Here is a 12,374-nt window from a genome sequence, read left to right on the forward strand (position 1 = left end):
AGCACAGCACGTTCTTTTTTATTCTTTAGCTTGCTTTGAATTAGCTTAGTTTAGTTTAGTTTAGTTTAGTTTAGTTTATAGGATTTAATGTCCCAAAGCGACTCAGGCTATGAGGGACGCTAGCTTGCTTTGAGAGCAAATAAATTGAACACTTGGTGCATCCTAACTTGACCTTTTTATCTAGCCTAACCACGCAGCAAATGCACCCAAAATAAGGGGACAAATGCATATCTTTCCTAAGCGCAGAAAATATTTAGTGGCATTGCTCAATGATTTTAGGGTGGTGGTAGAGGAAACGAAAATAAGAGATAAATATTATTCAGCGAGGAATATGGTAATTCGTTGATAACGAACATGTATGGAGTATAACGCACATGTAAAATGCTACCATCCTACTAGGAGTCGGCGCTGTGCTGACCACTGCGTGCGGCTCCTCCGCTCTACCACGCTGGAGGCGCTGAACTCGTCATATTTTACATAGTGTGACTAGTAAACACTTCAGGCAAAAGTTCTGTAAAGTAGTTAGTTTGTGAAATAGGATAATACAAAACACTTGTGTCCATGTCAAAAAAATTCTTACAGAAATTTGGCATATTTGCTTCGTATCCTCAGGGAGATGAAAAGATGCAAGGGTTTTATTTTTTTGTGTTATTGGCTTAGATTTATGATTTGGCAAGTCAACTGAAATCAAAGTTCATCAGTGCTAAATGGTTTACCTATTTTACTTCTAAGGCCGCCACGTAGAAAAGGCCTATGTTGTGTACATATTACCTTTTGTGTGTGAGGAAGCTTTGCTTCCCTGTTCAGGCAGCGAACGCAATGCCCTGGTAATAAGTCTATCTTCTGATATTTTCCAGGAGGTCTGTAGTGAGCTTAACAGGCTGTATTCTACAAGCAAACACTGCCTCTTTCTTTTTCCTAGAGCCCCCTTATGCCCATAAACCATCTTTTGAAAACAAATATATTCATTGATTGGCAATTGTATAAACGGAGAGACCTAAACGTAACATAAACAGATACTGCGGAGTCGAATGACAAAGCGCACTGTAGGCTAGCAGTAAAACTGAATAAAGTGCCACGATTTATTTTTTTGCCTAATATTAAATCCCAGTGTTAAGAATACAATGCAGCGATAAAATCACCAGGCACCCCTTGAAATTCACCGCATGCGTTGTACATTTTCAATAGCCTGCCATAACAGTGAAATAGCAAGTCAAAATTTCGTTCCTCAATATTCTGCCTACGTGCGTAGCATACTTGGATGGATCGAGCAAAAGTGGCGGGCAGCGCGCTCCAGCGCGCGATCTCTGCACGGCTGATCAGGAAGCAAGAGTTTTATCAGACTAGTTTCAATAGTTTCAGAGGCGCTGAACAGACAGTTTCACGCGACTAAAATTGTGAGCATGGCCCTGTTGGAATCAGTTCGTGTATACGCGTGTGTTTGCTCACTTCCTGTCTCACTAAGGAGATAGACTTAGCGGCGCCAACCGAAACTACTGCAGTAACCCGTCGACCGCACCGCAGTGGGGCTCGCGCGAACAACGGGAACTAAATGGAGCCGCTGTTGCGGAATCACTCGTCATTGATGTCAGGCAGTGGGAAGAAAATGAGCAATGAGAGCGATCCGCAAAGCGCATTAGAGAAGAAAAGCTCGCCCTGCTGTCAGTGGCGCGCTGCGCTGTACTTTAAAATCGTTCCACCGGTTCCCCTGTGCGCACGCGCCTCCCCAGCCGCCTCCGCGAACTGGTGTAATTAAACTAGTTGCGATCGCTCGCGGCCTCGCCAGAAACGTCACAGGTACGTTCTCCGGATGTGAGCGAGCATTTGGCAGGGCGCTAAACCGGGTCCTGTCGTTGGTGTGTGGCACTTCGCCGTCCACTGTCGCAGCACTGACAGCTGCAGCATGGGGGTCGATCTGAAGAGAGCCGAGTGGACAGTGAGTTTTCCTCGCCGTTACCCAATCTTTTGAGAGGCGACCGCGATTTCGAGTTAGCAACCCAAGCGCAAAAGCTGTGGGCAGCATTTTTCTTAGTTGCACCGTGTTGCTTCCAGAGTACCGGCCCGCGCGGGCCGGGCACCGGGTCCAGTGTGAGCCAGTATTCCGCGTCGATTCGCACAGAAGGCCTTCGGCCCGGCGTTCGTGTGCGGATCGACGCAGACGGGTGCGTGAGCCAGTGCACGCGTGCGCCCCTGCGGCGGATAGCTGGGCGTTACTCACAGTAAGTTTCCTTGGCGAGCCGGGCGACCACTTCCCCTTTGAGCTTGCTGTTCTTCTTGCCCATGGCCGATCTCTTCGCACTCGAAGGCGGGCAGAGAGACTGGGCTCGACGATCGTGGACGACTCCAGTCGCCGCCGCGGAGTCACGGCCGGGCTGTCCGACGGCTTCTCCCCTCCCGCTGCTGTTTCACCTCCGGTCGCCGCGGCAGGCGCAGGGCCGCATCGCCCGACCAGAACAGAAGCCGGCCGCTGGGGGACTGACTGCCTCTCGCGCAGGCGGCGTTGGACTCGAATGCGCCGGCAGCGACTGCAACGATGAGCGGACGAGTACTCGGAGGGGGCGGACACCAGCAGATTCGGTGCGCGCCAGCGCCGACTGCCGCCGTGTGCGGGAGCGAAAACCTCGGCGGAGGCGGCGCACGTAACCGGGCCGCCGCTGCTGCTGCTGCTGCTGCTGCCGCCGCCGGGGGCGCGGACGCTCTCTCCCGGCCAATCTAATCGCGGAGAGAGAGCGGAGCGAAACGGAAGAACGGAATAAAAAATTATGCGTTCTTTCTCTCCCCCCCCCCCCCCCCCCCCCCCCCCGTTTTTTTTTCGTGAAGCATTCGACGCTCCGCTACCGAAGTGCGCCGCCAGGCGGAGCCATGGCGCCCCCATCGCGAAGTCCTCTTAGCGCAGCTGCGCTGTCGCCATCTCTCGTTGGCGATTACTTGCACAATGGAGAAGGACGGAGAGAGAGAGCGCGAGAAAAAAAAATGCTGTTGCGCGTCGCGCTAATAACGGGAGCCGCTGCGGCAATGCTTTTCGAGCGGTTTCCGCGCCACCGTTCAATGTGCGAGAAACCGCGTGGGGGAACGCAATTTTAGTGGCGGAAGAGAGATAGAAGACAGCGTGGTTTGGAAACGACATTTCCGCATTATTCTCGGAGAGTAAGAACGATGAAATAAAAAACAATTGGTTGTGCCTGGGAGAGGGACGAAGCGAACACGTCAGGCTGTAATTAGGTCACTCGATTCAAGCGCAGCTAGTGTACTGCACCAAGAAGGAGGGTGTTTGGCGCACTGCAGAACTTTATATACCACAAGCGGTTTTAACCTTTTTTTTTTTCCGCAGTTTCAGCGCATAATAGCACTGGCGTCACGAAGTGTAGGTGTTGGCTGCAACCAAACTGCAGCCAAGAGATCAGTCGCTGCCTACCTTGCAGGGAATTGGCGATAACTTCTGCAAGCTAGCGGCCACAAGGGCTTGTACCACACTTGCACTGCGAATTTGTCTGACTGAGACCTTCCTGTGTCGGAAATTAATTCGACGGCTTACAGCGGACCTTCCCCAAGGGAGCAGAACAGAGACAAAGGACGAAGGGAGTAGACTAGACGGGCGCTGAAGATCTATCAGTGGGTGCTTGTCTTGCCTACTACCTTCGCCCTTTGTCTCTGCGCTGTTCCCTTTGGGGATGTGCCCACTAGCTCAACTTTCTGTTCTACTACAGGATAGCTTTCTTTTCTTCATCATATCCCAAGAATCCAGCAGGGACCGCTAAAGAAAAATAACGTAAGGCAAGGACTAAGAACAGAGGCTAAAGTGCTGTCATGATTAACCTCATCTGATTTTGGCAGCAGATAAAACATGTGCTGCCCTCCTACCGATTTCCCGCTCTCCCAAATAACGCACCACGCTACATGCTTCAGTTGTAGCGTAGTGTGGGAAACAATGTGTTTGTACTAACAGCTCGTTCAAACGGAAATTTTAATGAACATATCTTGATTCACGCAATTTTTTACGTAGACGTATGTTTTTAGGAACATGCGCGGTTTCATGTTGCCTCTGCAAACTTTAGGTGAAAAAAAAAAAGAAACTGCAAACAGGTACCTTAAACGAGAACAAAAGAGCATATAGCATAGTGAGATTCCTGCCTGCTGAAACAGATCTTATTGAGACAATCAAAGTAACGAACAGATAGATTTGAAGAAGTTACTTTTATAGGAATGCTGTGACACAAAACTTAAGATTTGGCAGAATACGCAAGATTGCTGCGAACATTAATGCGTAGTTACGGGGACACTGCGCCTGAGATTTCACAATCAGTTCGTCGATAAGCCAATTGATTGATTGATTGATTGATTGATTGATTGATTGATTGATTGATTGATTGATTGATTGATTGATTGATTGATTGATTGATTGATTGATTGATTGATTGATTGATTGATTGATTGATTGATTGATTGATTGATCGATCGAATTTAACGCTAGGTTACAATGAAGGACCTGCGGTTCACAAACGTTAGGCATGAACGCGGACCAATTTCGGAAAAATTAAAACTATGAAAGGAGTCCAGGTCGAATTCAACTCAAGAACGAAGCCGCAGATGTTCATCAAAGATGCCCCCCCCCCCCCCCCCCCTCTCCTCTAGCCACTGGTGACGGCCAGTTTTCCGGATGTCGTGCTTAACCCGATTAAGCCGTGGTTACCATACTTTCATCTGCCGTCCCCTTCGACGTCCCACTAGCAAGTTTAACGGGGTTAACCACGATGTCATGAGAATCGGTCGACGCCTGGCCGGACGGCCTCATTTGAGGGGCATATGTCGCTTCGTTCTTGAGTTGTATCCTACTTTAGTAGGTGCGACTGGGTGCTCTCTTGTTATATAAGCTCATCGCTATAGTGGAAATTCAGACAACAGTTGAATTTTACCTACCGTACTTTCCACGCAAAGGGTATTATTGAGATGTCATGTGTTCATCCTAGCCAAAACCTTCAGCTATCACTGAAAACTTACTGAACCTATTATACGTGAGGTTGACTACCGAAAACTCCAGAATATTGTTTTTCATTAATTAAATTCAAATTTTCTTCTCATTTACTCTCTGAAGTATGATCTTCCGTAAGCGCGGAAGGAGGCTTAGCAGAAGCGGCCCAAAACGAACGTTAATGTTCGCGTTCCTCGGAAGTCTAGCATGTCATTGTATGGTATATGAAGCCCCCTGTACATTATGTGAAAACAAAATCAAGAGATCCCCAGCCATTCATTTGCCGCTGAAAGTACAATTTGAAGAAATTACTTAGCTTGGATTCTAAAATTATTTTGAAAAATTGCCTTTAAAGCTGGCTTTTTGGCATTATTAGTACTGCAGTGGGTAAGCAAGCTTTCAGTAAGGCTTCAGAAAGGCTCAAATTGAAAAGGAAGAAACAGTACACTGAGCTGGTTCGCTTTGTATCGGCAGTGCTCAAAATACGCCGAGGGTAAAGCGAACTATCGTCCACACCGCTAGAAGGTTTAGCAGTTCCGGGCCAACTGTAAGAGCCCCACTTGATGACCCAGCAGCAAGCTCAATAGCCTTTCAATTCTTGACAAGGGGTATACTTAGGTTTGGGTAGCGGCCTGCGTGTGTCTATTCGGGATGCGAAAAATAGAACTCTCGGGTTACGGTCCGCTACATGCACGAGAGAGAGTTGTGATTTTCGCAAATCCTTCAAAGAACCGAGACACTCGTGTCTGGAGTCATTGAAGCACTTGCGAAAGCAGAGCAATGAGTTGGGCGGCACTCTCCTCTCGGCTTTCATCGGGCGTATTTTTACCGCCGAAGTAATGCTTAGTACAAAATTCATGTATGCGGGACCACTCAGGCTTCATCGAAGCTCTCTCAGGATCCGGCCCGTCAGCTGTTTTCAGGACACGAGGCAAAATACAAGGTGATCAAAATTAAACTTTACAGGTTTAATAAAATTAGGCACTGAATGGTACATGAAATTCACCACCTTTGTACATACATAAGTTATAGGGCCAGGGAGACACAAAGTGACATGATAATTGTCACCGTCAGGCGCCTAATTAACTAAGATACGTAATTAACTTTTCAGCCACTGCGGCTAGCATGAATAATTGTATTAGAAATAAAGAGGCTGTCTCTCTTCTAGACTACTCCATGTGGTAGTATTCTTCTGCAGCACGCGTATTCCGAGATATTCACCCCGAAAGTTTCCAGTGTTTTCGCGTAATTACACATTCAAGGCAGTGGCAGACGACACGAAACTCTTCCCTGGTATGACGCATGCTACAGCTGTTGCATTGGGCGTTTCTTCGACTTCGATGGCCGAAAGTGAAAGGGAAACATATCAGCTTCACTGGTAGCTCTACTCCGTTGGCAGACGAAACGCCGCGTCACGCCGGGAGAAATTTCGCACCAATAGTCACCGCCTCGCATGAGAAATTACGCGGATACAGCTGAAAATTTGGAGGCGAATATCTCAGAACACACGCGGGCTAGGAGAATTATCCCAAATGGAATTGCGTAGGAATACGACTGCCTGTTATTTTTCAATATAAGCATTAGTCACTAAAATTTAATGAATCCATTTTAGTTAACGAGGCGCATAGCGGTGACAATTACCATCTTACTTTGCGCCACACTGGCCACATAACTTATGTGCAGAGGTGGATTTGAGGTACTATCGTGAGTAAAAGTTCCGATCCTTGCCGCTCTCACCCGGGAGGGGGAAGGCGGGGGGGGGGGGGGGGGGGGGGGGGCACCTTACGAAGCACTCCTGTTGTCGAGACCCGCTACTGCTCTGCATGGATATGGTGGCTAGAGGGGGGAGGTATGATCATCGTAACGCTGGAGAGATAACACCAATTCAGGACGATGCCCCCGCCGCGGTGGCTCAGTGGTTACGCCCCTCGGCTGCTGGCCCAAAAGATGTGGGTTCGATCCCGGCCGCGGCGGCTGAATTTCGATGAAGGTGGAATTCTAGAGGCTCGTGTACTGCGCGATGTCAGTGCACGTTAAAGAACCCCAGGTGGTCGAAATTTCCGGAGCCCTTCCCTACAGCATCCCTCATAGCCTGAGTCGCTTTGGGACGTTAAACCCAAATAAATAAACCAAGCCGCCGCATCAGGACGATGCGGCGGCACTGCTGTTGACAGTGAGATGACTCCGCGCGCCGGCTCGCCTCTGCGCCGCGGGTATTTCGCACTCTTACGCGGTGCTCTCTTGCTTCGCAACGCCTTGCAGCGCCTAATATGTGTGTCACAAGGGACTTCTGAAGTCTCAGTGAATTTCGTATATGCAAAGGACCTATTTTGAAATTAAGTCCTCTATTTGCATTGTTCACTGTTAGCTTAGCGCGCAGGTCCGCACGTTCGAGACAACACACCCCAATGAATGTCGAAAGCTCTCGCGAGCTGGTTAGTTATTTGAACAGTAATTTTGCCGTTTCCAACTTTCACAGTACTGTAGGCAGCTCTTTATTTAATTGTTGTTTGATCTATTCGCGCTCTTTACCCAATGCCAGTTGCGCGTCTGATGTAACCAACTGTGAGAAAACCGTGGCACTGATTTTTGAAGACAACGCTTACCGATTAAACGAGAAGGGAAAAGATTTTCTTTCGTCACTTTTTGTTTCAACGCATTCAAGCATTTAACGAGAGCCCAGTGCCATAAACGAAGCTTTTAAGCAATATCAAAAGGCGGTTTATTTCTCAACATTAAATATTCGCAGACAGCTTTGGTGCTGGTAACCGCGGTTTTCTCTTGAAATAAAGCGAAAAATTGTATTTTTGAAGTAAATTAATGAGCACGAATATACGCAAAAGGTCACAAATAAATTGCATGGGTCCTATATATTCGTAATTTTAATTATTCCCCCCCCCCCCCCCACAAAAAAAAACAATATAGCGCGTTTCGTGAATTCAAAATTTAATTAATAAATTGGTTAATAATGCAGTTCTGTTCAATGCAGAAGGGCAGAAGAAAGTAGAGGGCTGTCAGCTTTCAAACTGAACGGGTTTTGCGCATCCGCCATGGTTTTGAGTACATGCGAGGACGGGTATATGGGGGCATTGATGTAGCGTGGGCTACAGGGAGCCTGTATGAATTGTATATTATCGACAGCAAAATTACTGCAGCACTGCATCCGAACGACTCGCTTGGAATTATATTACTGTGTAGTGGACGGAGTATCCATCTATTTCCTATACTTGTCTGCTTATTTCTTACCTTCAGGCATTTTAGACGACTGGCTGAATACCCCGACATAAATATTTATCGGTACCCCCGCGTCTCCCTAACTTTCGCTAAAGATGTGATGAAAGCAGAGCGGATTTAGGCAGAGGGGAGGAGTAGGGGAGGTGCTCTATTTTCTACGGAAAAAAAAAATTGCACTGACCCTCATTTTCTTTAGACGAAAAATTTTAAATGTATTGTGCAAATAAATACCTTCCACAACCTGCTGTCCGGCTCTTCATGCAAGAATTATCCGTAAAGCTTCCCCTGGATGCGAAAGCTAGAAAAATAATTTTAGAGAATGTTTCTTCGGGGCAAATAGCCTATCATTTGTAGCAGACTTTCTCTGAATATATGGTGCAGTATAACTCCTCACATTAACTTTTCTTCGTGGCATCACTGAAAATAACTCCGGAACTAAGTCCGGACTCGCAAACCCGATTTGTACCCAATTTTTGCTCACCATCCTAATTTATAAACTAAATCCAGGAAGCAATACCGAAAGTTGTGCGAGTTGGTTCAAGTTCATGGTGATAAATAGCGCGAAAGGAAGACGAAAGACGGACAGAACGACGCAGTCACGCGCATGTCTGCGTCGTTCTGTCCGTCTTTCCTCTTCCCTTCGCGTTATGTTTCATCATTGAATCGAGGAAACTAAGAGTCCTATATATCAAATACTGCAAGTTCGTATTTTACCTTTTCTGAATGAAATTACTGTGATACCCTCTGCCTGCAAATAATAATTGGACGGAAGTGGAACGCCAACACGCGCACATGCCGGATTTTTATTCTGCGTAGGGATATATTGCTTTCATAGGAACCAGTTTGCAAATATATACTTCGCTTGCTCCATTATGTACGAACAAAAGCCGCCTTGGCTGTATACCATAGCTGAAAGTAGGGGCAAATATAGCGCTTCGTTCATAGACATTGTTTGCGTGTTTCATTCCGACCTGACAGCGCGCGAATCTACTGTTGTGTTTTTGGAGTCCTGTAACTTCATCTCTGTGTTCTTCTGTGGCAACGAGCAGCGAGAAAAGCAAAACAGTGTCGAGGCTGACGCAGCTAATTACGCTAAATATCGGCGCAAATACGCGCGCTCGAAGCTTACGCACACGGCCAGCGGTCGGCTACAGGCATCTCATTGCAGACGCGCGCGCCACCCATCGGCGTCATGAAAAGGTAAGGCGCCGTCACGCAGAGCGGCAAGGTTCGGAACACGAGAAGGGGGGTGGCGCTTAAGCTTAATTTTGATCACCCCGCATACTAGGCATCGAGTACTACATACCGGATACTAGATACCGGATACCGCATACTAGGCAATAATTGAGTCGTATCATCGTACCGACGTGAATTTATTAGCGCTGAGCTAATGCTGCTGCCCGAGCGTGATCTGTACAGTCGATCGCGATTTGAAGGTTATCGTGCTAGCGTCGACCAGCCTAGCACTCCATGCACCTGGCGGCCGGTTTTGGAACAGGAAAAATCATGATTTCGCACTCTTCTCTCCCTCGTTCGCTGTTCCATACAACAACCATCACCCCCGCGACAAACCCACCAGCCTTTCTCTCTATTCTAAGCTTTCCATTTGTTGCGATAAAATGTGGACTTGGTTACCTCGTATCTTCGCAGGCGATAACAAAATTGGTGGGGAATATCTGGTAAAGCCAGTGCTTGGCACTTCTTGATTTTAACGACTTTGAAGTTGGCAAAAATATATCAACGCAGCATCTCCTCTTCATATAGCCTTTGTTCACCAGATAATACCGAAGAATACGTCGTGCGCACTACGGTCACTGCCTGTTCGCAGAACCAAAAAAAAAAACTGATAGCCCAGCAGGGAGTGACGGCTGCTGAAGGAACAGCAAAAAGAGTGAGGGAAGCTGGCCGGATACCTCCCTCGCCTCACATGAACAGCGCCATGGCCCAGAATTCGCTGCCGAGGCGAGGGAGGTATCCGGCCAGCTTCCCTCACTCTTTTTGCTGTTCCTTCAGCAGCCGTCACTCCCTGCTGGGCTGTCAGTTTTTTTGTTTTGTTTTTTTGGTTCACCGAACAGGCAGTGACCGTAGTGCGCACGACGTATTCTTCGGTATTATCTGGTGAACAAAGGCTATATGAAGAGGAGATGCTGCGTTGATATATTTTTGCCAACTTCAAAGTCGTTAAAATCAAGAAGTGCCAAGCACTGGCTTTACCAGATATTCCCCACCAATTTTGTTATCGCCTGCGAAGATACGAGGTAACCAAGTCCACATTTTATCGCAACAAATGGAAAGCTTAGAATAGAGAGAAAGGCTGGTGGGTTTGTCGCGGGGGTGATGGTTGTTGTATGGAACAGCGAACGAGGGAGAGAAGAGTGCGAAATCATGATTTTTCCTGTTCCAAAACCGGCCGCCAGGTGCATGGAGTGCTAGGCTGGTCGACGCTCGCGCGATAACCTTCAAATCGCGCTCGACTGTACATTTGTACAGACGGAAAATTCTTGGACACTGCAGCGAGAGTGCGCCAGCTAAATCTAAAGCATTTTAGGCCTCATGAAAGGCGTTCTTTATAATGGATGTTTCAGCAAAGAGTTTCAGTAGTATTTAAAAATACATTTTTTTTTCTCAATCCAAAACATGTTATTTGGGAATTGCACTGTTATCATTAACGAACATCAGAAAACAGGTGGTCCGTGTTACACACTAAGCTGATTAGCAAAAATATAATAGTCAGCTTTCAACTATTACAGGCCGGCACATTATTGTTATTGGATGTTGGTAAGTGATAGTTAGTAACAGATAGTAAGTTGAGGTTGTAGGAGAACCTCGCCGCACCACTACTGTATCGCGGCAAGGTAGTTAGTAACAGTCAAAACAGTTTCCATATTGTAAAGAAATGTGATTAATTTATGAGTGCGGCTCAAAAAATCCTGGCTCAGGAATCACGACGTCCAGCCAGCCACGCTCTCGAGCACGCGTCACTTGGTGGCGTACATGTCATATATGCTCTTTTAAGTGGTGCCCGTGCTAGAGCAGAAAGCTGCTCCCAGATAACTGGATATCAAGCTTTGCGACGTCGGCGAGTGGGATATTGTATCAAAATAGGCATTTCTGCTTTCCAATTTTTTTTCTCACCAACTTCCTCGTTGCTTCGAAATCGCCTGCACCTGTGGCCACAAAGATACCAACTGATCTGATATTTTACTGCAATTCGAGACCAAGTGGCGGGACAGGACAATGTCCTATTCCTGCCTTCACTTTACTGTCCCGCTCCTCCCAACTGAGTATAACACCAAACAATGGCGTTTGCCGCCAGCACATATGCAGCTACGCATGAACTTTCGGTCGACTAAAGCGCATTGATAGGGCCCACTTCAGATTCAAAAGTACTTACTGCTTCCTTTCGTTGGCTGGTTTTGACTTGAGCATCAAGCAGAGTGAGTGATGGATATTTACTTTCGAGCGCCGAAATCGCTTCTTTTTTTTTTTTCAGAAAATGTTTCACGCACCAGTCATGTCGACCATTTCAAACAGGGTTGCCATTATCTTAGTGCGACCAATTTTGCTATTTCTCAACTTGCCGATGTTGCTTATTGACGAACGAATTCGACTGCCCCACTCCACCCGCTGTCCCGTGCCTCCCGGTAGTCCCGTACGTGACGTCTGTATAAGCTTGATAACTGCAAAATCTAGCGGATGCCTCCTGTAGAGAAGGAAATGAGATTTGCATGATGCGCAGCAAGTTAAAGCAGCAACATGCCGGTGTCGTATCGTCATGAGGCTGGCTTCGGTCCTCCCGTCTTGGGTATATGCATATACAAGTGGGTATGTGTTTCAATGGTCAGAGGTTTTAGATCATATTTGTAAAGAACTGCGGCGGTTTGAAACACAACGCCACAAGCGTTCGGTCTGAGCGATCAGCGACGCTTTTCTACAACATGGAAGCGCCGTCGTGCGTAACGCCATGTCTAAAACTGTGAGGCGAGTTTTCAGATAACCAAGACGATCCAGCTGTTATTAGTTGGAGTATGTAATAAACACGCTTCGTCTACACTCTTGCACATCGGAGAGAGGCTGAGAGGAATGATCTTGACTGCAATGCACGAGAGCTACGAGACAGCACCGGAGAGACGGAAATGGGTATCATGGACAAACCTGACTTCCTTGCTTG

General features: G+C 47.3%; 1 protein-coding gene across 1 annotated transcript in view; it reads right to left on the reverse strand.

Moving 5' to 3' along the window:
- The window catches only part of LOC149351984 (frequenin-1-like), a 214,672-nt gene extending 211,983 nt beyond the window's left edge, over window positions 1-2,689 (reverse strand). The window contains exon 1 of the mRNA XM_089581216.1: window positions 2,219-2,689. Within this exon, the coding sequence (XP_089437342.1) occupies window positions 2,219-2,282 (64 nt within the window). The 5' untranslated portion in view covers window positions 2,283-2,689. The remainder of the gene's footprint in view (window positions 1-2,218) is intronic.
- Between the last annotated feature and the right edge of the window lie 9,685 nt (window positions 2,690-12,374).

Source organism: Amblyomma mixtum, chromosome 3, assembly GCF_055824585.1.
Source record: "Amblyomma mixtum isolate Tamu chromosome 3, ASM5582458v1, whole genome shotgun sequence".
Taxonomy (NCBI): Eukaryota; Metazoa; Arthropoda; class Arachnida; order Ixodida; family Ixodidae; genus Amblyomma; species Amblyomma mixtum.